The sequence below is a fragment of the Aspergillus sclerotioniger genome (genome assembly GCF_003184525.1).
Source record: "Aspergillus sclerotioniger CBS 115572 chromosome Unknown BO94scaffold_10, whole genome shotgun sequence".
Taxonomy (NCBI): Eukaryota; Fungi; Ascomycota; class Eurotiomycetes; order Eurotiales; family Aspergillaceae; genus Aspergillus; species Aspergillus sclerotioniger.
In genome coordinates this window covers 354,705-379,472 of record NW_020291000.1, presented here as the reverse complement: position 1 = coordinate 379,472, position 24,768 = coordinate 354,705, and the positions used below count along the sequence as shown (strand labels likewise).

At 54.6% G+C, this 24,768-nt stretch overlaps 9 protein-coding genes across 9 annotated transcripts; 4 read left to right on the top strand and 5 right to left on the bottom strand.

Annotated features, from left to right (window-relative positions):
* Positions 1-19: 19 nt before the first annotated feature.
* Positions 20-1,668, bottom strand: BO94DRAFT_489772 (cytochrome P450). The gene is made up of 2 exons (XM_025609099.1): positions 693-1,668; positions 20-641 (listed from the first exon to the last, which is right to left on the bottom strand). The coding sequence occupies exons 1-2, from the start codon at positions 1,633-1,635 to the stop codon at positions 49-51; spliced, it is 1,536 nt and encodes a 511-aa protein (XP_025468757.1). The 5' UTR covers positions 1,636-1,668; the 3' UTR covers positions 20-48.
* A 713-nt stretch (positions 1,669-2,381) lies between these two features.
* Positions 2,382-6,347, top strand: BO94DRAFT_23654 (putative NF-X1 finger and helicase domain protein). Its single transcript, XM_025606330.1, has 2 exons — positions 2,382-2,539; positions 2,586-6,347. Exons 1-2 carry the CDS (start codon positions 2,526-2,528, stop codon positions 6,190-6,192), a joined length of 3,621 nt encoding a protein of 1,206 aa, XP_025468756.1. The 5' UTR covers positions 2,382-2,525; the 3' UTR covers positions 6,193-6,347.
* Positions 6,348-6,698: 351 nt separating this feature from the next.
* Positions 6,699-8,165, top strand: BO94DRAFT_489770 (NAD dependent epimerase/dehydratase family protein). Its single transcript, XM_025609098.1, has 4 exons — positions 6,699-7,219; positions 7,280-7,474; positions 7,556-7,842; positions 7,905-8,165. The coding sequence occupies exons 1-4, from the start codon at positions 6,746-6,748 to the stop codon at positions 8,026-8,028; spliced, it is 1,080 nt and encodes a 359-aa protein (XP_025468755.1). The 5' UTR covers positions 6,699-6,745; the 3' UTR covers positions 8,029-8,165.
* On the bottom strand, positions 8,022-9,348 carry BO94DRAFT_23589 (uncharacterized protein). The gene is made up of 4 exons (XM_025606325.1): positions 8,994-9,348; positions 8,806-8,941; positions 8,503-8,758; positions 8,022-8,451 (listed from the first exon to the last, which is right to left on the bottom strand). The coding sequence occupies exons 1-4, from the start codon at positions 9,130-9,132 to the stop codon at positions 8,191-8,193; spliced, it is 792 nt and encodes a 263-aa protein (XP_025468754.1). The 5' UTR covers positions 9,133-9,348; the 3' UTR covers positions 8,022-8,190.
* A 177-nt stretch (positions 9,349-9,525) lies between these two features.
* On the top strand, positions 9,526-11,193 carry BO94DRAFT_565032 (C6 zinc finger domain-containing protein; the record flags this gene model as incomplete). The annotated part of the gene is made up of 3 exons (XM_025614469.1): positions 9,526-9,657; positions 9,699-10,388; positions 10,450-11,193. The coding sequence occupies exons 1-3, from the start codon at positions 9,577-9,579 to the stop codon at positions 11,191-11,193; spliced, it is 1,515 nt and encodes a 504-aa protein (XP_025468753.1). The 5' UTR covers positions 9,526-9,576.
* Positions 11,194-11,381: 188 nt separating this feature from the next.
* Positions 11,382-12,897, bottom strand: BO94DRAFT_555548 (M20 family metallo-hydrolase; the record flags this gene model as incomplete). The annotated part of the gene is made up of 5 exons (XM_025613809.1): positions 11,382-11,451; positions 11,498-12,105; positions 12,174-12,324; positions 12,376-12,637; positions 12,765-12,897. The coding sequence occupies 5 exons, from the start codon at positions 12,895-12,897 to the stop codon at positions 11,382-11,384; spliced, it is 1,224 nt and encodes a 407-aa protein (XP_025468752.1).
* Positions 12,898-13,143: 246 nt separating this feature from the next.
* BO94DRAFT_462894 (uncharacterized protein) lies at positions 13,144-17,437 on the top strand (the record flags this gene model as incomplete). The annotated part of the gene is made up of 3 exons (XM_025607992.1): positions 13,144-15,360; positions 15,578-16,212; positions 16,309-17,437. 3 exons carry the CDS (start codon positions 13,144-13,146, stop codon positions 17,435-17,437), a joined length of 3,981 nt encoding a protein of 1,326 aa, XP_025468751.1.
* Positions 17,438-18,224: 787 nt separating this feature from the next.
* BO94DRAFT_623167 (uncharacterized protein) lies at positions 18,225-19,760 on the bottom strand. The gene is made up of 3 exons (XM_025617132.1): positions 19,259-19,760; positions 19,059-19,181; positions 18,225-19,006 (listed from the first exon to the last, which is right to left on the bottom strand). The coding sequence occupies exons 1-3, from the start codon at positions 19,702-19,704 to the stop codon at positions 18,592-18,594; spliced, it is 984 nt and encodes a 327-aa protein (XP_025468750.1). The 5' UTR covers positions 19,705-19,760; the 3' UTR covers positions 18,225-18,591.
* Positions 19,761-20,026: 266 nt separating this feature from the next.
* Positions 20,027-24,695, bottom strand: BO94DRAFT_533864 (sensor histidine kinase). The gene is made up of 7 exons (XM_025611410.1): positions 24,317-24,695; positions 23,070-24,215; positions 22,264-23,019; positions 21,186-22,211; positions 20,863-21,136; positions 20,695-20,809; positions 20,027-20,639 (listed from the first exon to the last, which is right to left on the bottom strand). Exons 1-7 carry the CDS (start codon positions 24,373-24,375, stop codon positions 20,428-20,430), a joined length of 3,588 nt encoding a protein of 1,195 aa, XP_025468749.1. The 5' UTR covers positions 24,376-24,695; the 3' UTR covers positions 20,027-20,427.
* Between the last annotated feature and the right edge of the window lie 73 nt (positions 24,696-24,768).

Here is a 24,768-nt window from a genome sequence, read left to right as displayed (position 1 = left end):
ATCGAAATAATATTCCCCACCCATGTGATGTTGTCCAATCCTGGGCCCTCAAACATCCCTTCTCCAGATCCTCAGTGGCATTTGACTCGGCCACAGGAGGAATGCCTCATGCCAGTCCAGGGTCCAGTCCGGTGACGGTAATGCAAAAGCATATCTATGCACCAACGTGGCGATGCAGATCTGCTGCTCAATCATTGTAATGTTTCTTCCAATGCACCCACGGGCGCCTGTGCTAAATGGTATGAATGCCTCTCGCATTTGCTTGGTCTGTTCGGTGTTGTCGAGCCATCTCCCTGGGCGGTACGCATCCGGGTCTGGGAAGAGTAGTGGATCGCGGTGGGCAACGTAGGTCGGAACAGATACCGCGACATCACCAGGAATCATTTCCCCCATGATCCGCATACCTTCCGGGGGAGTTCTTCGCTCGAGACCGCGTGAAACGGGGGGTGAGAGGCGCAGTGATTCTTCGAGACATGCCTTCAAATATGGTAGATTCCTCACCTTTTCATATGATGCGATGGTGTCTCCAGACAGTGCATCATCCACCTCTTTCCTGAGCTCGGCCAGGCAGTGTGGGTGCTTAAGTAGGTAGTACAGGGCATGGGTTAGAGCTATTGCTGTTGTATCGGAGCCGGCATCGACTGTGAAGATCATCAGTACGGCTGATCACGCTTACAATTGGGTGACCATACGGAGAAGGTGTGTCTCAGCTTCAATCTCACCCCGGTCAAGGCATCGGGATTTACCCGCCTTGTCTTCAATCAGACATGCAAAGATATCACTCAGCCGGTCGCCATCCTCGTGTTTTTGCAGTCTTTTTCCTGCGAGGGCACTGGCAATCCCACCAAAAGCCTGGGCATGGTTCCATTGCTTGCGCCAATGCGGAGAAAGGAGGCTTGACAGAGTTTTGAACAGTGAGAACCAATCGGCTGCACCGAAAAAGAGGGAGGTAACGTGATTTCCCGCATGCAAGCTCTCGATATAGCTGAGGCGCCGATTCAATCCGTTAACCTGCATCATATCCGTACCGGAATCCAGCATCCCAAGCTGTTCGCTCAATGCAATGTCGGCGATGGCATCGATGGTGAAAAGATTTGACCACAGGCGGAAATTGAGAGTCAGATCGGAAGGTATGACCTGCTCGCCGACCGACAAGGGCAACGTACATCGCTGGTCTAGCTGAGTGATAAGCCTTCTGATCTTGTCGCTGATCTTGAACTCCCAGTGCTCGAGATTGCGGGTCGCAAAGGCGTGGGACAACATGCGGCGCTTCCGTGCGTGATCCTCTCGATCCAGTACATTAAGAACATGTGCATGGCTGCCTATCGTCAAGATGTACACATCGTCCTTCCGACAAGGGGTACCATGGCCATAGATATCTTTGATCGCTCTCGTATCGGCAAAGGAAAGGGTATTGGGCCCGAGACGAAGGATGGGGTGGTGTTGATGTTGGAGATGTAAGTGTCTGGTTCGGAAACTGCGCCGACGCTCCCAGACATAAGCGAGACTGGTAAACCCGGCCAGAAAGTTCACGTTTGGGTATTTACGAAGGCTTTTGGCATCATAGAGGTAGGAGACCAGCGGCCTCACCAAGAAGTAGGTGAAAAGTGTTGCGAGTATCAGTGAAAGCGCCATTTTAGTGGGTTTTGTCGAGCATGCTCGATGTTCTGGGAGATGAGTGGAATGAAGCAGAGGGAAACAGAAAGGTATGCCTTTATATGTCAGTCCTTATGGATGCATCTGCAGCTGGCATTCAGCGTTCAGATCTGTCGCCCAAAGAGGCAGGCAAAGAGCGGAATCTTTACCGTATTAGGCAAGTAACGAGCTCGGCCCTGAGTTGCCGCCTGATGCCTAATCATCTTCGTGCTATACGTCACACGATATCAAGACACTGACACCTTGCTTATGATGCGGTCACAATTGGATCGGTGAAAGAACAGGAGCATTATGGCTTCCCTCCACCCCATGACAACACAGCACAGTTGCACGGAGAGGAATCATGATGAAGCGGGGAAAGGACAAAAGTAGTTTCAAAGCCTCCTGGTACTTCCGACATTATCAAGCCATCTTAAGTATTCATCAGCCAGAGCAGGGTAGCATGAGGAAATGCCCTCACGAGCAAACCTTGTGTTGGGGATTAGTTATTCCCACACTTATACTGCCAGTCCAATGGCACAATCCCATGAAAGATGTGAGTATTGGGGAGAACAGCCGGAAGTGTTTATCAATTCACTGACGAGGTGCAATTTCTTCAACCTTCACTCTTCTTGCAACAATGCGCTCCCCTGGCTGTTTCGGTCCCAGTTGTGAGAAACACACCCTGCCTTTCTTTCTCCCGTCGAAGTTGAGACTTTGCCCTCTCCCTCTTATCCACTCCACTACAAAACCATCCTGCTCAAGAGACGTGCTCACCTAGATTTGGGATCGCACGGTTTCGTCCTGTCGGTTGGGCGTGATTTCTTGACCGTTCAGGCTGTGTCCTTGCTACGGCATCTTCGGCCGGTTAATACTGAGCGGAGATCGCCATGGCAAGTCAAGAGTATGTCAGAATACCGTCATGAGAGGCTTCGTGCTGACCGGCTCAGGATATGTCGCGAATTTGCCCGGGACGGGCAGTGCGGGTTTCGCAAATGCAAGTTTTCACACATCATTCCCAAGAAACTGAACACGAACAATAAATACAAAAGCAAACCGACAAATAAGGCTGAATTGACCGGTAGCGAGAGTGACTTTCGCATCTGGAGACAACATATTCCACTGCAGCCAGCACATGCACGCCCATTGGGAAACCAACTGGGTACCTTTCTCCAGGAAGCAAAAAGACTGGTTGATCAAGATGTGAGCAAGCTCCAAGCAGTGATCCAAGCTTCCCCGGGTGGGCGTCACAATAATGATTCCACGGACATCTGTGCTATTCGGATTTTACCGACATTCGAAGAGATATCGTCTCCGCATACCGAGTATCTGCCCGTGAGAGACCCTCAACAATGGCACCTCGATGGCGTCCCTGGTCTGCTTGACCGGAACTTTCGATTATTCAGAGAGGATACTGTCGGTCAAATGAAACATGTCATCCGCGCCCTGCTTCGGCCATCAACCAGGGGGAAAGCAAAGAACCAACTTCGAACGTATACTTATTCTAGCATGAGGATCGCTGCCTTGTCTTTCAACCGACATGTAGGTCTCGAATTCGTTGTCCAATTCCATCAATTGGATCATGTCCAACATCTGGATGTCAAGCAGCGAGAGGAGTGGTGGATTCAATCTAAGCGCCTGCAGGGAGGGGCCTTCCTATGCCTTGTAGATATGCGGGGTGATATTCTTTTTTGTACTGCAACTCAGCCCCCTAGGTGGGCGACAGGAAAGCAACGTCCGAAGCCCTGGCCCTCTCTATGGAATAAGAAGGATACCGCGACCGTGGCGTTGGAGCTCATCGACCCTAGTGGAGACAATGTGCAGTTTATCCTCGACCGCTATCGCCCGCGCGGCGCAACGTTGCAACTTACCCTCGTGGAATTTCCCGGCATTCTGTGGCCTGCATTTGGCCCGACCTTGCACGCATTGCAGAGGATGAAGAAAAGCGACGATCTGCCTTTCGCAAGTCTCTTGGCGCCGGTATCTTTTGGGAACAGCGACCAATTTATAGTGCCTCCCCCGGCCTATGCTCTTAAGCCAGGATTTAGCTTCGATCTAAGCTGCTTGATGACGGACCAAACACGCCTGCGGCTCCGTCCGGGCCAGGCGTTTGACCTCCGCAAACTTCAGGAACGCTCTGCGTTGGACAAGACCCAAGCTATGGCACTGGTCGATACGTTACAGCGTAGAATCGGTCTGATACAGGGCCCCCCAGGCACCGGAAAAAGCTATACGGGAGTTGCTCTCATTAAAGTGCTGTTGGCAAACGGAGGTAAAGCCAAGGGTAATATCGGACCGATCATCTGCGTCTGCTATACAAACCATGCCCTTGACCAATTACTTGAGGACCTTATGGACAGGGGCGTTATCACGCGGATTGTTCGGATCGGATCCCGCTCGGAATCAGAACTCGTGAGCCGATACAGCCTGCGTACATTGGTCCAAAAGAAGACTCGGACAAAGGCCGAAAGGAGCGATGCGTGGGAAATTCACAATCAGCTGGAAGATTATCAGAGGGCTTTTGTTAATCTGAAGTTGCATTCCAAGGTCTCAGAAAGCGACCTCAAACAGTTCCTCCGGAATTACAACCCTACGCATTATTCTCAGCTGCTCAATGATGATGAAGAAGGCTTTCAAAAGGCACAACACAAGCAACGCAACCTATTCCAGCAGTGGGTCAACGCAGGTCACCAATCAAAAGGAAAACCACGGTCTGTTGAGAGTCTCCGGGATGAGAGCCTCGACTCTATGAGTGCTCAAGAGCGACGGATCATTTACCAGTACTGGCTCGAAGAGTATCGGCGTCAAACACATGACAAGGCGAAGGACCTCGTAACCAAGCAGCGCAAGGCTAAGCAAAAACTGAAAGACCTGCGGACTGAGATTGATTTGCGATGTCTCCGCGAGGCAGAAGTCATAGGTGTCACGACATCCGGTCTCGCGGGGAATCTCAAAATGCTCCAACGCCTTCAGTCAAAGGTGGTGCTGTGCGAAGAAGCTGGAAAAGTGCTGGAAGCGCACCTTCTGACGGCCCTACTGCCTTCGATTGAGCATGCCATTCTCATCGGTGATCACCAGCAGCTTCGCCCACAGATTCAAGACTACAATCTATCCCGAGAGAACGACCGAGGCGGGGAGCAGTACTCCTTGGACCGATCTTTGTTTGAGAGGCTGGTAGATCCTGATGACGGGGGCATCCAGATCCCGTTTAGCACGTTGGAAACCCAGCGCCGAATGCACCCATCAATAGCTCAACTGGTTCGAGATACCTTGTACCCTTGTTTGGAAGATTCCCCGTCGGTGCTACAATATCCTGAGGTATGCGGAATGCGCCGACGGCTGTTTTGGTTCGATCATCAGCATCCCGAAGCTGATAATTCCGCCGATGAGTTAAGCACATCATATTCGAACCCGTTTGAGGTGGAGATGACGACAGCACTGGTGAGCCACCTTCTCCGACAAGGCTCATACAATGCCGGCGATATCGCCGTGCTTACTCCCTACCTTGGGCAGCTTCACCTCCTCCGTTGCAGACTGGGGGAATCCGTCTGCATTGTCCTCGGCGAAAGAGACGAAGAAGACCTGAATGCTGCGGGCGTAAATGGTGATAAGCATGTTCCTGTTTCCAGGACTACCGCACTGCAGGTTGTTCGCGCTGCGACCATTGATAATTTTCAGGGTGAGGAGGCCAAGGTGGTAGTAATTTCTCTGGTGAGAAGCAATGCACAGAGACGGTGCGGATTTTTGAGAACATCCAACCGCATCAATGTACTGCTCTCGCGTGCCAAGCACGGCATGTACATTATTGGAAACTCGGCAACCTCTGCGAATGTGGCAATGTGGCAGCAAGTGGTGGATATTTTGAAAAGCAACGGCAATTTTGGAACTCATCTCGAACTACAATGCCCTCGCCATCCGGAGTTTGCTATCGCGGTGTCAGAGGCCGATCATTTCATGCAGTATTCTCCAGAAGGTGGTTGCAACCAGCCCTGCGTGGATCGACTGCAATGCGGTCATGCGTGCAAGCAAAAGTTTCATGCAACATTGCTTCACGACGCGGTTCACTGCCAAGAGCCATGTTCCAGACCTTTGAAGGGATGTGACCATGGCTGCCCAAGATTGTGTGGTGCGAAGTGCCCTAAGAATTGCCAAGTAAAAGTTGTTGACGCCAACCGCTGCCTTAAATGCGGACATGCTGCGACCGAACTCCCCTGCTGGCAGGTACAGGATCTTTCCCTGGTGTTGTGTCCGGTGCGTGTCGAGAAGAATGTTCCTGGATGCAATCATACTGTCCGAGTGGCCTGTCATATGGATGTCGGTAAGCCTGAGTTCAAATGCCAGGCTGTGTGTGGAGCAACGTTGCCCTGCGGTCACACTTGCAAACGCGCATGTTGGAAGTGTACTGTTCCGGATGGTGAGAATAATGTCCAAAGCAGCCATGGATCATGCAAGCAGTTGTGCGATCGGAAGCGCGCGACTTGTCCGCATAATTGCCGCAAAGTCTGCCATGGCTCAGAGCCCTGTCCTCCGTGTGAGGTCCCTTGCGAGACTCGATGAGATCATTCCAAATGTCTGAAAAATGCTGTGAGCCTTGTACTCTGTGTGCTATGTGTGGCAGGGATGTATGTCTCACTTTCTGCTCGCATAGCGAATGCATCCTGAGTGCGGTGCAATTGTTCGTAGACAGTATCCCAGCCTGAGTGTGACGCGCAGAGGACTGGAATTGGGATGGAGCAATCTGCACCTGTGGTTGATAGTTTGAATGGGTGGGAGAAAAGTAATTTGTGGGCTGTTGATAATTGCCACTAATGTTCAATAACTAGTACCTAGCAAATCGGGCTTGATAATGGTGATAGCAAAGTAATAATGATGATACTCATACCTGTTGCTCGGCATCATCCTGACTCATCCCGCATCATCATGATAGTGCCCGCATTTAGGCCTCTCGATTACCTGATCGGGGAACGTCGATTACTCATACCACCAACAACCTTAGAAATACATCCAATCCCCAACCTATAAATACCTCATCCCTCCCTGCCTCACAACCTCATCCCTCATCCCACACCACCGCCACACCAACAACCCCAACAACCCCAACACCCCAACAATGTCCCACAACATCCTCCTAACCGGCACCTCCGGCTACCTCGGCGGCACCCTCCTCGCCCACCTCTCCACGCCCTCTAACCCATCCCTCCCCCCTTACAAAACCCTCTACGCCCTAACCCGCACCCCCTCCCAATCCCACTCCGTCGAACAATACGGCGCCGTGCCCCTCCCCCTAGACCTAACCGACACGCCAACCCTAATCCAAACCATCATCGACAAGAAAATCACCATTATCTATTTCCTTATCGATGCGACGAGTTCCAAAATCCAGGTTCCCATGATTGAGGCCCTGGGAAAAGTGAAGGAGATTACGGGGCAGGAGGTGCATTTTCTGCATACGACGGGAGCGAAGTTGTTTAGTGGGCATGCGGGGCATCCAACAGAGGGATCTTTTGGGGATGGAAATGGGGAAGAGGTGTATGAGATGCAGGGGCTGGCGGGGGGGAGGGTGGGGAATCCTTTTATTAAGGAGGTGGGTATTGTTTTGTGTTGATTTTGGGGTTGATACTAATGATGAGGATGTATGTAACAGGCCCTCAAAGTCAACAGCACGATTATCAATACTGCAGAGAAACACGGAGTGAAGAGCTACATTTTCATTCCTTGTATTGTATACGGTAAGGGGGAGGGGTTCGGGAATAGGATTTCTATTCAGACGGTTGCGGTGGTGAAGGCTGCGATGAGGACGAGGAGGGTGTTTAGGGTTGATGATGGTGCTGGACGTGCGGTATGTCTTTTCTCCCCACGTCTTTACTATCCAGAATATTCCATCAAGAAGTTTAAGGATTCTGATAATATTAATGTGCAGGTCTGGCCCGTCTCTCACATCCAAGATACAGTGAGCTTGTATCTTGAACTTCTCCGGAACATGCTCCAGGGAACGGATGCCCTCGGCCACGGCAAAAACGGGTACTACCTCGCCGCATCGGGGAGTGTAGCGTGGGATGATTTGTACGCGGCTATGGGGAAGCGATTGGCTGAACGCGGGGTGGTTGATGATGCGACGGTCGTGGATGCGGATGATGAGGCGTTGGAGAAGATTGGGGAGGCGTTGGGACGGCCGAAGGATTTTGTCAGGGTTGAGATGGGGGGCAGGTGAGTTCATCCTATCTATTCTTTGATACGGGTTGCGGGATGTGCTGATTATGATTTTCTAGTTGTGTGATGGAGGCGAAACATGGGTTGCAGATTGGGTGGAAGCCTAAGTATGCACCGGAACATGCATTGGAGGTTGCGGGCGAGGAGGTGGATTGGATTTTGGAGAATTTGGAGCGGGATTGATTTCATGGGTGGGAGATATTACTTGGTTTGGGGATAAGTATGTATTTGTTTGGACGTGCGATATAGAAGTGGGTTGGTGTATATAATATGAGACTGAAATGAGTGCCTCGCAGGTAAAATGTATCAAGTTAGAAATGCACCATCCGTCACATCGGCATGTATTCAACAATCTTCTACCAATGGGTACCCAGAACCAGAAACAACACTGTCTCCTTTCATACTCCTCCAACTAGGAATAACAAACCCAGTAGCAAGATATATGCACACCACGGCATATTCCATCAACAACCCCATGAGCAGAAACGGAGCAATGGGTCCAACCAAGTCATTCCAGCGAAGATCCGTTGCCTGAAATACGGAAAGAAAGAGGTAGGTAATACGAACAACAATGAATGGGAGGGCTAGAGCCAAAGCTTGGAGAATCTGTGACCGGTTAGCTCCATTGAGGGTGATTGATCAGTGGTTAGTGCTTACGGTTTGGCTTAACTGGGAAATCTCCTCACGGTGCATCCAGAAATAGGCTTGCACGGCGATTAAGCAAGCCACAAAGACCACCATACAACTATAACCCGCTTTGACGAGCTTGACACCTGTTTCGACATCGCTGGTGCTGTCGCTGCCCTCTAGACAGCCACCTGCGATTTGAAGACCAAGTCCCGCGAAGAATAGGAGACGAGAGATGAGTAACCACCGACCAATCCGCGGGTTCACCTTTGGTTCATGGACTAGTCTGGGGCGTGTCAGTGAGCTGTCTAGTCTCCGTGGGTGTAGTCTTACATGATTCGAAGGAAGCCCAAGGTGGCTGCGAGCAAGGGAGACACGCCCGCATTTAATAGAATGATCGACGCAACCATGAGTCCCGTGCGAGGTTTATGCTCATAAAGAATCACCACAATGCCAGCAGCGAGTCGAACTAGAAGTTGACGTCAGCTAAAGAGACCCGATAATGATGTTTGGTCACTCACTAGCACAGAAAAGCAGTAGAATGATCCATGATAGACGAGGTCGCTTGTGTCGGTAAAATGCATGGTAGGCGGCGAGGACAAAGGCGGGGATGTAGAACACGATGATTGCGATGCTCGTTCTTGAGTGGTCGTTGAACATGTTGATCGATAAGCAGACTGACTATGATGGGTATGAAATATATATCACAAGTATGAAGATATCTGATGCTGGTCTAAAATAGGTGCAATTAGACAAATTCTCTGCAGTTCATCTGTTCTGCTCTCATGGTGTCCAGTGCCTCTTATATAGCCCTATGGTTGATGCCCCGTCCGAGCCAGAAAATAAGCTCGCAAGATGAACACCCTTTTGGGCCTAGCGCATCGCATGTCAAGCCCCACTTCTGCACTGCGCCCCCTTCCTGATTGGCACATCGCAGGATGGGGCCGGATTGGGGTAAGATTGGGCTGCAGCTAATTCTCCAGCCGCAATCTGGATCCATTTGACTCACTCTTCACCCATGGCTATCCACATCAAAGGGTGAGAGATTAGACGACGAGATTGATCCATCTCGATTGCCATACCGACACTTCACTAGCCGCTGGTATGGTGGGGGTAGCAGGAAAATCCAAAGGCTGCAATACCTGTCGGGCGCGGAAAATTGCGGTAGGTGCTAATTCTTCTCTTGTATAGACGCCGGGCTGAGAAAATAGTGCGATCGTCGACAGCCGTGTGGCCAGTGTACGCGGTTGAACCGAGTGTGTGGTGGCTACCAGAGGGAAAGGGTCTTTGTGTTAGTCCAGCCGGATGCTGCACCCACCAAGAAACACATCTTTCTGCGATCCTCTCCCTCCGAACGGAGTTCACCTGCAGAGCTCTCCGATAATGGAGTCGAGGAGTGTCTGCCGTTGCCAGCGGCCTATCCCTTAACAGAGCGAGGGCCAGCATACGCCACGATTCAGACTCAGAATGAGTGCCACAATCTGGTTTTGAGCTTTCTCTCCAACTGTCTTCCCGCGTCACAGTCATCTTCCCTTCCGCGCTCATGGATGCCCTTGTTGGCGGAGCTGCCGACAAGAGGCAAGGCCCTGCAAATCGCAGGAGCAGCCGTCGCGGCCTCAGCCATCGGGCACCGATTTCGAGATCCGGCCCTAATCCGAGAAAGTCTCAACCTCTACACCCAGGGCCTGCGACAGCTGCAGAGTGCATTATGGAACCGCCACCTCGTCCACGATGATGGTACTCTGGCAGCCTGTATGGCCCTCAGTCTGTATGAGGCGATGGAATGCCCCAGTGCAGGTTCAGAGGGTTATTTCGGCCACTGCCAGGGCCTTCTCGCGTTGGTTCAAGCTCGCGGTATCCAGGCGCATTGTACAGGTGCGGGCCATCAATTATTTCTTGGGGTCCGAATGCCTGCGGTAAGCCTTTGATATCCTGTTTAGGTGCTAATATTCCTTTCCATCTTGCTGAGGCATTTAGATATTGTACGCGTTAGAACACCAAGCTCCAAGTTTCATGTTCGATGCGGCGTGGATGGAGCAGCCCTGGGAACTGATCCCAAAAACCTTCATGAGTAGAGTCGTGGATTGTCTCGCAAAAAGCCCCAAGATCCTGCAACGCGTGAGCGTCTTGTATTCTCTGGGTCCGGAGGACCAGGGCGACCTATATCACGAGCTGATCCACGAGTGTTGGCAAATTGACGAGGAACTGGATCTGGTCTGGGATAAAATGCAGGATGCCACGCCAGGTCCGCTGTACTGGCCTGTGCCATCCCAGATGAAGTATACCTCAACCGATTCTGCTGGCGCAGAGACCCCATTTTCAGTGGTGTTCTGTTTTCCGAGCCAGGAATGCGCCACTACCCTGATCCTCCTGTGGGCAGTGCGAGTCATGCTTTGGTCCGGCCTCTGTCATCTGTACGCTGGTCTGGCTATCCTCAACAGCTCCATGGCTTCTTCTACCGTTGCCGTTCACCCGACGCTGCCTGCTCTCGGTCATCGTCGGGACTATCTTTCCATGGCTCACCATGTCTGTCAATCAACCGAATACATCCTGCAGGATGAACAGCTCCTGGCCGGGCCGCTCGCGGTTTCCCCTGCATTGGGAATTGTGCTGGATACCCTCCGGGATCAACCTTGTTATGCTCGCGAAGTCGCATGGCTACGAACAATTCTCGGCGTAGTAAGACAAAGAGGGCTGGGTGTTTTAAAGCACAGCAGATGATGTAGCCAGGTTACATAGACCGCGTCTTGGTCGGCATGAAGTTACGATGGCCCAGACAATCGATAATGGCGACGTAGCAGGCGTCCACCGATGGGCATTGGCGTGAAGCGAAGGGATCGTGATTAATATTATATTGGTGGGTCATGATGTTATTAATGATAGTCAGTTCAGGTAGCTGTGGGTGATGCCTAGCTCTGCTCTCTTCTCATCCGGTCATAGTTGACGACTGTCTCCAGCAGAGTTTGCGTGCCGAGAGCACTATGCAGAGTCAGTACAGCATAACATCCACGAGAAAGCGACTTACCAATCGGCTGGACTGCAGTATTCCTCGGGATGATGGCTCACCCCCTCCTTGCACGGAACAAAGATCATGGCAGTGGGACAGTGTCGACTAGTGTAGACGCTGTCATGGCCTGCACCGCTGGTGATTTCAATCCACTTGTGTGCACCAACCAAGTGTGTGGCCGCGTTTTTGACGGCCGTGAGGCAGTTCTCGTCAAACTCCACTGCCGCGGAGTCGGTATCCAGTGTCCAATGGAATGACACGCCCTTGCCGTCCTCACGAGCGATGTCCGCAAACGCCTGCAGGCATTCATCCTGGACGGCATGCACGATATGATTCTGGGGATGGCGAATGTCGAGAGTAAAGGTCACACCCGACGCGACCGTGTTGGTTGACGAGCTGCGTGGCAGCTTCAAGACCCCCGTGGAAGCGAGTGCGCTGTACTTCTTCGCCACTGCGTTGGAAGCCACGATCATCTTGGACGCGGCCAGCAACGGATCCCGACGCGCCGCCAGTGGTGTCGTGCCGGTGTGGGCATCGCGACCAGCCACGGTGATGGTAAGCCAGCGGTATCCCTGGGCACCGCGCACCACCCCTACAGACTTGCCAGCCTCTTCCAAGATAGGGCCCTGTTCAATATGGAGTTCAAAGTGTGCTCCCAAGGGGTATCCGGTGGTGGGATCTAGGAGCAGGCGACCTGCCCGAAAAAGCCGTGGCGTTCGAGCTCGGAGCGCAGGGTGACAGCCGGGTTGAAGATGTCGGTCAATCCCCAGGCGCTCTCCACGGGAACGGCCCCGGCCCAGACACCCGACGAGCACATCGACTTGGGGAATCGGGCCCCTTCCTCGCTGTACACGATAGTTAGCAATCAATTCATCCTAGACACTGGAAAGACCTACTTGGTCCAGTTCACCAGCCCGATGTCATAGTTAGTGCGATATCCATGCTCTTTCATGGTTCGTAAGACCTCCAGGGCGGCGATGACACCGAGGATGCCGTCGTAGCGACCGCCCCGGGGCTGGGTGTCGAGATGGCTTCCCATGGCCGTCATAGGCGCGGGCGATCCCAAAGATCCTTGCTGTTTGGCAAACATGTTGCACATATGATCGATAGTAACCTTGCAGTCGAGCTTCTCCACTTCATCTTGCAGCCATCGTCGCACTTTGGCATCGTCGTCAGTCAGACAGAGTCACGCCATGCCCGTTTCGGTCGGGTCACTGGAATTCGGTCAGATGATGGGTCTGACAGAAGTGGAGGATTACCTACTCGCCATAGCGATGGGCGGCACCCCATTCACAAGTGCGATGAATTGTTTCCAGCAGACAATCCGAGTTGATCTGGAGTCCGGAGCCGGCCGAGGTGGATACCGACCGGCGCAAAGCCGTCGGGGAGAGCTGACGGGCAATGGTTCGTCCAAACATGGTCAATTATGATCGGAGGAACAATCTCAGTTGCGTCGTACAGCCGGCCTTTATAAAAATCATGGTCCGACCGTGATGAGGTCGAGTTTTGCCTCTGCGCCTTCCCGCGACATCGGAATGTGGAACACAAGCATGTCGGGGGAGGGCGCATCGGCAGCGCCCTTTGTGCCGATGAAATTGGAACCCGGGCACATTAAAACCGGCATACCCCCTGCAGGATTCATTCCAGCAAGTATGTCCTCCACCATGCCGGGTTCCCGCAGACCAATCTTCGTCAATCCCAACCCGACCACGACGTCGTTGGGGGGTTTGCCTCGAGTGCAGGCCTTCCACGAGCACTTCCCGGGCTACGCCGCGAGCCCGCTGGTGCCGCTGCCCGACATTGCCGACGAGCTCGGGGTGCGAGCAGTCTATGTCAAGCAGGAGAGCAATCGCTTCGGTCTGCCGTCCTTTAAAGTGCTCGGTGCCTCCTGGGCCATCTACCAGGCCGTCTTGGCAGCCTTGGGATTGCCAGATGGCACGCCCCTTGAGACCCTGATCGCCCGCGTGCAGGCCAGTGCAGCCAGTGCAGCCATTACTCTCATTGCTGCTACTGAGGGCAATCATGGCCGGGCGGTCGCTCGGGTCGCCCAGCAGATGTCGTTGCAGTGTCGCATCTACGTCCCGTGCACCATGCACGAGTACACCAAGCAGATGATCCAGTCCGAAGGGGCCGAGGTGGTCGTCGTCGAGGGGGACTACGACCGGGCCGTCCAAGCTGCTGCCGACTCGGCCGCGGAGATGGAACAACGTATCCTGATCCAGGACACGGCCTTCGAGGGATACGAGGACATTCCAGCATGGGTGGTGGAAGGCTACTCGACCTTGCTGCGCGAGGCAGACGAGCAACTGCACGCCCTCGGGCTGCTGAATACTCTGGTTGTCGCGCCAGTAGGCGTGGGCTCGTTCGGCCAAGCCGTCGCCACATACTACAAGTCGCGAGAGACCCCTGCCGCAGTCGTGGCCGTCGAGCCCGATACCGCGCCCAGCCTGACCCACAGCCTGCAACAAGGCAAATTGACGTCAGTAATCACCAGTCCTAGCATCATGGCAGGGATGAACTGTGGCACAGTGTCTAGCGTCGCCTGGCCGCTACTGCAACAGCTGGTCGATGCGAGCGTGACCGTTTCGGATTGGGAAAGTCACGGCGCCGTCCAAGACCTCACTGCCCAGTCGGTCGACGCCGGACCCTGTGGTGCCGCCAGTCTAGCTGCCATTCGTCGCCTAAAGGCTGAGCATCACGGTTCCGCCTTTTTCACACCAGAGTCAGTCATCTTACTCCTCAGCACCGAGGGCCGTCGCCCCTACGAGGTCCCGCAGGATGTCTCAACGGACGACCCGGTGAAACTGACCCAGATGCTGACGCGGATCAACTCCTCCAACCCTACCCTGTCCAAGTCTCGAGGGGCAGGAGAGACAGCCATTGTCAATTACCTGTCCGCCTGGTTTTCTCATCGTGCTATTGAGCACCACCGCATCGAAACAACACCAGGGCGCCCGTCTGTGGTGGGGATCGTGCGCGGATCTGGTAGAGGATCATCCATCATGCTCAACGGGCACGTCGATACGGTTAGCCTGACGACCTACGAGGGGGATGCGCTGACGGGACATCGGGGGGTGAAGGAGGGCAAAGAGGTAGTATTTGGGCGCGGTGTGTTGGATATGAAGGCGGGTTTGGCCGCTGGCCTATCAGCCCTTCTAGTCGCAAAGGAAAGCCCGCTGGCTGGAGATGTGATGATCGCCGCGGTGGCGGACGAGGAAGATGCATCCCAGGGGACGATAGATGTACTTGCCGCTGGATGGCGAGCTGATGCCGGGGTAGTGCTAGAGCCGACCAACCTCGCCATTGCGCACGCGCACAAAGGGTTTGCCTGGGCGGAGGTGGAGATCCTGGGACGGGCAGCTCACGGTTCCCAGCCGGCAGACGGGATAGATGCCATCATGAACATGGGACTGTTTCTCCAGGCTTTGCGCGAGACTCAGGCGCAGCTCCCCGTCGATGCGGTGTTGGGGCAGGGGTCTCTACACTGCGGCATTGTCCATGGAGGAGAGGAGGCCTCATCATATCCAGCCAGTTGCAAACTGACTGTCGAGTACCGGACAGTGCCGGTGCAGACGAACCAGGGGATCCTGGACGATCTGGGTGCCCTCTTGGACCGACTGGCCCGAGAGAATGCCGGGTTCCAGTACCGGGAGCCTCGCATCACAATGTCGCGTCCCAGCCAGCATGTTCCCCATGACCATCCTCTAGTTGAACAGTTGGTTCACATCAGTCAGGATGTTATTGGCCATCCTGCAGCAGTGCAGAGTGTCCCTTTCTGGTGCGATGCCGCATTGCTCACGGAGGCGGGGATCCCCAGCATTGTGTTCGGACCGTGCGGGGCGGGCCTGCACTCGCGGGAAGAATGGGTCGAGGTCGACAGCGTGGTGCAGCTTAGGGAGGTTCTCCGGCAACTCATCCAGCAATATTGTAAATAGATAGAGCCATACGGAGAGTACCAAATGATTGTTCTGCAAATAGAATTGATGAATGTCGATAGATGGAAAGTTGATGGTTTCGTAGTCGGCACGACAGCGACAGCGGGAGACTGGCGTCTAGTCTAACCTTGTCCAGAAGGCGGTAGTGATCTGCCGATGCCAGCTCCCCGCCTTCCGTTTCTACTCTTCCTCTTCCTCTTTCTCTTCCCCATCTTCATCTTTCCCCGCACCTATATTTCTTCTTGCTCCTTTCCCTTCGTCCGTGTTCTTTCACAATGGCTTTTCGTACATATGCGTCTCCAGAATCCTAAACTACCAGGCCGGCAACTTGGGCTTCGCCATGGAAGCCTCCTTCCCCGACAGCTCGCGAGCCTCGTTCGACGATGACTGGGCAGAATGGCTCTCCACCTCCGATTCCATCCACCCCGATACCTTCTCCTACCCTGCGGGTCCCGTTGAAAACACCTCCCTGGATCCGGTGATCCCCGGGGAAACCCGACGGGACTTCGCAGAAACCGATCCGACCAACCACTCCAGCATCCGGCCGACCGATGATTTCAGTGTCTCGCGATGGTTAGAAGGCGCCTATCGTCCTTCCGTCCCCTGCGCCCACTGCCAGCAGCACCGACTACAGTGTCTCATCATCCGCACCACCCCGGCCAATCCGAACCCAGTCTCATCCTGTTCCAGCTGTGTCGCCCTCTTTCGCGAATGTAGCCTTGCCCGCGGCGAGAAGCGCCACCCCGCCGGCTTTGAGACGTTCTTTCCCGTCTTCAATCATCTACACGGGGTTACAGAGTTGACAGACGAGGAGATGATTTCCAGGCTCGAGGCTTCAAACATGACGGGACTAGGGCACCCCCCAGGGGAGTCAGCACATCAGGTAGCACTGAGTGAGAATGATGGGCGGCACAAGCCGCGCTTTTCGAGGAAAGGAGCCAAAGTCTTGCGGGATTGGCTGTATCGCAACCAACATGCTCCGTATCCTACTGAGGAACAGAAGGCCCAGTTCGCCCAGCAAACCGGTCTCACTGAGAAACAAATATCCACCTGGTTTGCCAATGCGCGACGGCGGCACAGGGTGGCGCGGCGAACGTCTCGACCCAGTCAGATCTTTCGGAGTGGCTCCCCCATGCCTGTTTCTCGTCCTCCCACTTTGACACCGATGGAGCGCTGGCAGAGATCGCCGCCAGATCAGGAACCCGTGTCAGAATCGGCCATTCAAGATGCCATTGCCGCCGCAGGTACCGATACGGCATGGGATTGCCCGAGCGCATCCGCCGACGCTAGTCCTGGCGCCCACAACCTCGCGTCTTCCATCTCGAGCATGGATAGTGAGCCATCTCATGCCTCATCGGAAAGTGTCTCGTCGGCTTGGAGTCATCGTTCAGAAAGCTATCTGCCGTTTCCACTCTCGGACGTACCGTCCCGGTCCCAGTCACGACGGCGACGGCCCAGACGCCGGTCAGCAGCAGAAGGCCCCTTTCAGTGCACCTTTTGCGTTGACTCGTTCAAGAAGAAGCATGATTGGGCCCGGCATGAGAAGAGTGTCCACTTGTCGTTGGAATCCTGGATCTGCACCATTGGACCGGACATCTTGGATATCGCTGGCTCGGAGGCCTTACCGTGTGACTTTTGCAATGCGACACAAGGATTCCAATCCCACTTCGCTACTCATGAGTTCGACGTGTGTGTCGACCGACCCCTTTCGGAGCGATCCTTCTGTCGAAAGGATCACTTGATTCAGCATCTCCGCAAATTTCATCATTGTACCAAAGTCCCTGCGCTTCGAGTTGAGGCTTGTCGCGTAGTCACCAATGATGTCGAGAGTCGTTGTGGATTCTGCCAGCTAGTGATGTCGACATGGAGTGAGCGTGCAGACCATCTGGCAGAGCACTTCAAGAGCGGAGCGCGCATGATGGAGTGGTGTGGTGACTGGGGACTTGACACTTTGCACCAGGCGATGTTGCGGGATGCCATGCTGCCCGCGGATCGGTTTTCGTTGTCCGAAGGAGTTTCTTGACCATGGTCTAGGGAAGCTCTCTTAACATACAACAGATGCAACGGCTACAAGTCGTGCGCCTTTCGTCTCACGCACATATAATGGGGTGTGACTCCGGAATAGGCTCATTGGCCGTCAGCCACGGTTGCAGCGACCCCCTCTCTCCAGGGACGGTGAATCAGTAACTATACGCTGTCTGGGTAATTATCGGCCCTGTCTTATTTGCCCAAACTGGAAAGACAGAATCTAAAGACAGCTATGGCCGATCTTACTATGGATTGAGTACATCAGCGCGGGCCCTATCCGCTCACTTGGGGTCGTCCACACAACACAACGTTCCCGGAGCTTTGCAGTAGCCTGACAATCCCCCACATGTCTACTTTCAGCTCTGATTGGATCATGGACGTGTAATGGTTCCCGTCCCACAATCATCTGCACCGCCAAGCATAAGTAATTGATCTCGATTGACACGTTGAAGCATGGGCAGTATGGAGGCCTCGCTCTCCTAATGGGCTATCAGCGGTATATATACATCCTTTAATGCCTGTGAGGATATCGGGTGGCGTAGAGTGCGGGAATAGACGTAACAGATTTCCTTTCATTTGGTCGGTTCTGTACTAACAAACCAAACCTTTTGCATCCACCCCAGGAGACAGACCTGGAAGCTAATTCGAGAATCATTCCATACAATGTCACAAACCCCCAAACCGAACATATAGTCACCACCTATAACTGCCATCCCATCCTATCCTATACTGTAAACACATTCCCCTCCACTCCCTCACCACCCCCACCCCGATAAAGATTCGTCCACCGCTCCAACAACTCCTCAACATCATCCATATCACTCAGACCCTCCACTCCCGTACGAACAGCATCATCTCCATCAGAAACAGAATCCCCGAGCCCCATACGAGAAAATCTCACCGCTTCCTTTGCAGGATAGATCATACCTTGAGGAACCACCTCAAACCGCTCTCCAGATAGAGGTTGTATTCCTGGAACATATCCCCCACGCGAGTGCCATACCTTAGCCGGCCGCGGAGGGTATCCTCCCTGGTATGATGGTATCCCCATACCCAGGAGAGGATCGGGAATGGGTTCGAGATAGGTGGACTCGTGGGTTCGGGTGGAGCGGCGGTGGATGTAGAGACATGGACAGCAGCAGATGAATTTTAGGGATTGGTGGAATGTGGATAGGAAGTCGTGGAGGGTTTCGTTGGGTTGGGGTGGGTTGGTGGTGTGTTTGGGATGGCGGGGGGTGTGGTAGGCTGGGGTCGAGGGATGGGGTGAAGGGGGATATGGGTTGGGGGTACTGGCTCTACTGTATCCTGTGTGCGAGCGGTTGAAGTAGACATTGGCTGGTTGCTGGAATCTGTTGGATTGGGGTCTGGTGGCTGGATGGTAGTGATCTCCATATTGGATGTATCTGGGCTGCTATCCTGGGTTTGTGGTGGGTGGTCGACTGTTGGGTTGGACTTTGGATTCTCCAGATTGTCGTCTCCTTTGGCAGTCGGCGGGATTTCCCGTGCCACGTTGTCTGAGGCCGATGGCCCAGTAGCAGCACCAGGCAAGGCCGCGGTGAAGATACTAATACCGTCAATCAATATCCGCGATATGATCAAGAGAATAGATAACCCACCTCGCATCCTCCATCGCCTCGACTCGCTCATCCTCCTTCCTACTCCTCTCATAAGTATCCATAGCCTGCCTCCTTAGGGCAATAAGCTCCTCCACGAGCTGTCTCTGCCGTGGTTGATATTCACTGTACCCTGTCTCAGCATGAATCCCTAACCCTAGAATCCTCCTCCAATCAATAGAATCTAAAAGCAAATAACCAACCTCTGCACAGCCCTCACCCTCGCATAAACCACCACCTGCATCAACAACTGCAACGTCGTCTTCAACCTCTCCAAATCACTCTGCATCAAAACCACCCTCGACTCCCTGAACGGAAACAACAACCTCCCCATCCCATTGCCACTCCCCGTACTCCTCAACGCAGCCTCTATCTGCTCAAACAACCCATCACACTGTCCCACAATATCCCTCACCGTATCCAACGCATTCCGCGAAACAATCACTCTATCCGAAACCCTCTCTTCTTCCAGCACGGACCCGACTTCCTCGATACATATTGCTGTGGTGCGCACGTAGGAGGCAATCTGCTGCGCGCGCCGACTACTTCCCGATACGCCGTCGCCGTAGTCGTGGAGTTTTTGGGCGAGGGTGAGCCCGGCGCCTGCGATGCCGATGATGGAGGAGATGAGGCCGATGAGTTCGGCCATTGGGGGATGGGTTCAGCATGGGTTGGGCGGGTGGATTGGATGTCGCGGAGGGATAGGAAGGGGTGGTCAGCAAGGCATTAGTGCGTGGCATGGTTGCTTTTGCTGTCAGCCTTGTGGCGGGGTGGGGTCGTCAACTGGCAGGATTCGGGAGGGGCCTGTTGTTGGGGCTGAGGGATGAAGGTGAATGGTTGTAGGGCACTTGGTTTGAAGGAAATAGAAGAGGATGGAGCAATAAATCAAGAAGAGATATTGGAGTTGATGGTGTTGGTGGGGTACGAGTGAAGTGAGTAACTATTCCTACTACTATATAGTATCTACATTGCGGGACTCGGTGGAGAGCGCACGGATGGGGCGAGCCACGTTTCAGAACTCCCCGCTGGCTGACTGGAGTCACTCGTTGAATTTCTGGCGAAGTTGATATGGCTGATCCCAAAGCCATTGCATAGATCCATTTGGACGATGAACAGTTGTGTAATCTTATATGCAGACGAAAGACTGAAAAGGACCGATCGCTGGGTTGCAAAAATGAAAGCCCACTAACTGACCAGACTGAGTATGCCGCTGTAAAATAATGAAAATCAACCGGTTGAGGCAAATATTCGTATATACATTTGTCTACTATGAAAGATCTAGGGAAAAAATAATATATCACAAGGTCGGTCAGAAGGTACCACGGGGTATGTATACAGACCGACGGAGGAAGGTATCGTGAAAAGGTCGTCATCATGAAATTCGCATCACTTTTTTCAGCCCATGCAGAGACACGGGCTTCACCAGGTACTCATCAACCCCGGCCGCCACCGCTTGTTGCTGTCGGTCTGCCGACCCCAAGCCGGTCACGGCAATGATGCGCGAGGGGATGAGTCCATTTTTCTTCTCGTACCGACGGATTTGATCGGTCGAGACAATGCCGTCCATCACTGGCATCGAGATATCTGAACGTCACGGTCAGCAAATTCGTAAGTGACATGACATGGCGAGTGGTCTTACCCATCAAGATGAGATCGTGGCGCCGGCTGGCGGCTTTGTAGGTGTTGAGGGCAATGAGCCCGTTGGATGCAGTATCGTAGCTGCACCCGATTTTTCGGATGAAGGTGGCCAAGATCTGCCCACATCAATTAGTACTTCCACTCGCGCAGTGAGGCAATGAGAACTAACCTTCAGGTTGATGTCGTTGTCATCTACAATGAGGACATGGATGTCTTTGGGGGCTTTGCTGGGAGGGTGCGAATGGGGGGCCTCCAGCGGCGGGCATGGCGAGGCAAAGTCCATGGCCGAGTCCGGCGCAGACCGCTGGGACAGCTCGGGGGAGGCGGGTCGCGAGGGTTGCAGCGGCATCGGCGAGGGCCGCGATGGAGGACGGTTCAGTCGAGATTCCCGGTACAAAGTTTGCACCCGCTTGATCGCGTTGTCGAACTTTTGCGGACCGAATCTGCCATGCCGTTAGCTACCAACGGATAGAAAAGGGGAGGATTACTTACGGCTGAGACACTCGGACCATGTTTGGAGCGAGCATATCGACTTGCGAAGACGGCTGGTTGCTGTCAAGGACGATGAAGAACTTGAATCCTCCCTTCCTCGCCAGTTCCAATGCGGACTGGCCTCCCGGCATCGCGCTCAGATCGCTCTCCTCGATTACGGCCACGTCCCCCCTAGCATGATCGAGCGACTCGGCCAGCGTTAGCGTCCATCCCGGTTGATGGAACAGCACTGAAGTCAGCGAGCTGCGGATGGCCAGCTTGCGCTTGGCCTCTGCCGGGAGAATGCCCGTGGGAATCTCTCGCGGGTTGGGATATCCATCAAATCCGACAAGGCAGGCAACCATGGGGAGAACCGGCGAGGCCAGCTCCTCTGGGCTGCAGCGGCGAGACCCGTGCGATGCGCTGTCCGACTGGGGGTGCACGGGAATGTAGATGTCGACCTGAGTGCCCACGCCCACCTCACTCCGCACATCGATGTGACCATCCAACGAAGCGACCAGCTGGCGAACGATACTGAAACCTAGTCCCAGCCCTTCTGACAGAGTGTCTTCCTGCGTGAAGGGGGAGAACAGCTTGTGCCGGAGAAAATCCGGCGCAATGCCAGCGCCAGTGTCAGTGACCGACAGATGGGCGAGAACAGAGTGCGGGTTAGATTCCCGGCGGGCCTTGGAGAGTGATACCTCGACGAAACCGGATTTGGTCCACTTTAAGGAATTGCCCAGCAGGTTCATGACAATGCGCCGCCATGCGCCGGCCACCGACTGCACCCGCCAGGTGTTGCGCTCCTGTACACGCACCACCACCGTCAGCTCTCCGTCGGATCGTGCCGGTTGGGGGTTCGCGGGGCGCCCTGTCAGGGGAGCCACCGCTTGAGCCAGCCGTTGGCCGGTGTACTGGACATCAGTGACCTCCTCAATGAGCTCGTCCAGGTCAAAGACAGCCAGGAGGTTCGTCACACTAGGGGTGGATGGGTCAGGGCTGGAGTCTTCGGTGGTGGTCAAGTTGTTGATTTTGGCAAAATCCAGCCTACACATAATTAGCTGAAACGAAACGGTCTGAGATAATCTGTCACACTCACAAGTGGTTCAAGGTATCCAGCAGGGTCAAACCGCAACTCTTGACCATGTTCATCCAATGCGCCTGACTCGAATGCAACGGGGTAGTCTGCAACAATTCTGCACTGGCCAGGATGCCGTGCAAAGGGGACCGCAGCTCATGGCTGACGGAGGAGATGAAATCCGATTTAGATTGCTGGGTGCTAGCCCAGTCGACGCGGGCAACCTCTGAAATGATCGAGTCGCCAAACACCTTGAAATAATGTAGCTCGTCCACACCCAGCGCGCGATCACTGGCGTGGGTCCAAACGAGTGTACCCGCCAGCCAGCGCGATCGGTTCCAGTCCCACAATGGGTAAAAGAGCACACAGTAGGCGTCTGGCAAGTGCTGTCGGAGTCGACGGCCGATCTCGCGCCGGATCCCAGCTTCAGACCCTGCCGCCGGGGCCTTCGCAGCCGCCGTGAGATGAGAGGAAAACATGTCAGGGGGCTGATCTTTGTCTTCGTCGATCCACTCGTGTAGGTTGAAAAACTGGCCATGTGGAAAGGCGGCAGTCATTTGGTTGAGGAGGGCTTCGGTGACAGGCATTCCAGTGTGTGCCTCCTCCGCGGACGGCTGCTGGGCGCTCCCCAGCACCTCGCACGGCTTCTCGGAGATGTTGGACAGGGACCCCACCCCGGGGAGGTCCACCGGGCTGGGATAGGGATCGGCAAGAAATTCAGGATTCGCGGTCGTGGGCAGGGGCTCCCAAGACCCGGTCTGGCCGGGCCGTACACTGCTTGTTTTGTTAATATGCTTCCGCCAATCCTCCGGGGGTGGGCCACTCACACTCCGGCATTACATCGACTGGCGTCCAGGAACACGACTCCATCCAAGTCCATCGAGTCGCGCAGGGTGACACTGGCGCGGGTGAAGATGCGACCAAGGCTCTCAGAGCGGGCTTCGCGGTCGATGACGGACACCGAGGGAAACTCGGTGTGGTCGGACACGACGACGCTCGGCTCTCGTGTCTCGGACACATCGGCCGGTAGGGGTTCGTCGGCCGGTACGGCGGTGGTCGGGCGGGGTCCGGGCACATTGACCGAGGTGGAGGTGGCGGTGAGCTCGGAGCATGTCACAGCGGAGAACAGGGAGGCCAGATCGCCGGTCATTTCGGAGGAGGCCGAGTGCAACTGGCTAGGCGTCACCGGGAGGTTATCCTTGGCCAACGACAGGGGTTCCTGGGGCGCGGGCTGGGTGCCGGGGACCAGCATGGATCCGTTGCTGGGACTGGGCACGTCGGTCGGATCGAAGGCAGGATGGTCTTTGACGAAGCTGGTCAAGCCCTTGACAAGACTCTCGGCGCGGCGATGCGAATGGGAGATGCGGACGTGCTCGAGATGCTGGGCGACGGCATCGGCGACCTCGCGGAGGGAAGCGATTTCGCGATCCCCAAAGACGGAGCGAGGTTTATCGTCGATGACACAGAAAGAGCCAAGAACATGACCGGCAGGGCTGTACAAGGGCACCTCGGCGTAGAAGCGGAAATGGGGCCAGTCGACTACATAGGGGCGATTTTGAAAGAATTCTTCCTGGGTGAAGTCACGGACGACGAAGCGCGAGGTGTTGGCAGTGAGATTGGGGGAGTCGACCACTTTGGAGGGATCCTGGCCGGTGAACAGGGCGATGGAATGGGGGCAGACCCCCCAGATCAGGTCCAGGGTGCGGACCCCGAGATAGATACCATCGCCCGGGTCATGCTGATCCTTATCCCGTAGCGAGACGGACTTGGTGGCTTCGGCGATGAGATATTGGTTGGCGCCATCGATGATGGAGATGAAGGCGCGGCTACAGGAAAAGCGAAAGACAGCCAGCTGAGCCAGGGCCGTCAGGGTGATATCGGAGGAGAGACGGACTTCGCCCTCGGCGGCGTGGCGACTCTCCTCTGCAGCGGCTTCCAGTCGGAGGGCGGGGCGACCGACGGTGCAATAGTACCTGCAGGATTCGTGGGGACGCAGATTAGCACATGGATATACTTTGCTGGAGCTGCACAGGGACGATCCGGTTGCAGAGGATCGACTTGGGGCCTGGCTTACCGAGAAAGATCCCGAATTCTCTCTCGCTCTGCCTCGGATTGCTGTAAGGAGGCCGCCATCACTCCCGAGGCGTTACGGGCATATCGTGTGATGCGGAGAGGGGGAAAACGACGGGGGAAACGATCGAAAGCAAGAGAAAGAGAAAGAGAGAAAGCAAGGGACCGAGACAGAAGAATAAAAGAGGAAGAAAAAGCCGGCCACCCGCACGGGGATGGAGAAGAAGCAAATGGATGGCAAAGAGAGACTGTGGGGAAGCACGAGAGAGAACGGGGACGGAAGAGGAAAGAAGAAACTCGACCCAAGGCTTGACCGCTGGGCTGTCCGGCTCTGGCGCTTGTGATTTGTGGCTGTCGGTCCGGCCGGACTAATACTTAAACACTGAACGGGAAACAGAGAGTGACCAGTGGGGGAGATGGAGAGATGGAGAGTCGGAGTGCTGGTCAATTGGAGAG

Bases quoted from the DNA above. Each gene is read 5' to 3' on its own strand.
- BO94DRAFT_489772 (XM_025609099.1), bottom strand. From the start codon at position 1,635: ATGGCGCTTTCACTGATACTCGCAACACTTTTCACCTACTTCTTGGTG. The intron at 642-692 runs GTATGGTCACCC...TGATCTTCACAG, and splicing joins AGCTGAGACACACCTTCTCC to TCGATGCCGGCTCCGATACA.
- BO94DRAFT_489770 (XM_025609098.1), top strand. From the start codon at position 6,746: ATGTCCCACAACATCCTCCTAACCGGCACCTCCGGCTACCTCGGCGGC. The intron at 7,220-7,279 runs GTGGGTATTGTT...TGTATGTAACAG, and splicing joins GGAATCCTTTTATTAAGGAG to GCCCTCAAAGTCAACAGCAC. The intron at 7,475-7,555 runs GTATGTCTTTTC...ATTAATGTGCAG, and splicing joins ATGATGGTGCTGGACGTGCG to GTCTGGCCCGTCTCTCACAT.
- BO94DRAFT_23589 (XM_025606325.1), bottom strand. From the start codon at position 9,132: ATGTTCAACGACCACTCAAGAACGAGCATCGCAATCATCGTGTTCTAC. The intron at 8,942-8,993 runs GTGAGTGACCAA...GTCAACTTCTAG, and splicing joins TCTACTGCTTTTCTGTGCTA to TTCGACTCGCTGCTGGCATT. The intron at 8,452-8,502 runs GTAAGCACTAAC...AACCGGTCACAG, and splicing joins TTTCCCAGTTAAGCCAAACC to ATTCTCCAAGCTTTGGCTCT.
- BO94DRAFT_623167 (XM_025617132.1), bottom strand. From the start codon at position 19,704: ATGGCCGAACTCATCGGCCTCATCTCCTCCATCATCGGCATCGCAGGC. The intron at 19,182-19,258 runs GTTGGTTATTTG...GACAGGGTACAG, and splicing joins AGGGTGAGGGCTGTGCAGAG to TGAATATCAACCACGGCAGA. The intron at 19,007-19,058 runs GTGGGTTATCTA...TGACGGTATTAG, and splicing joins GAGGCGATGGAGGATGCGAG to TATCTTCACCGCGGCCTTGC.
- BO94DRAFT_533864 (XM_025611410.1), bottom strand. From the start codon at position 24,375: ATGGCGGCCTCCTTACAGCAATCCGAGGCAGAGCGAGAGAGAATTCGG. The intron at 23,020-23,069 runs GTGAGTGGCCCA...TAACAAAACAAG, and splicing joins AGTCGATGTAATGCCGGAGT to CAGTGTACGGCCCGGCCAGA. The intron at 20,640-20,694 runs GTAAGACCACTC...CGTGACGTTCAG, and splicing joins CCACGATCTCATCTTGATGG to ATATCTCGATGCCAGTGATG.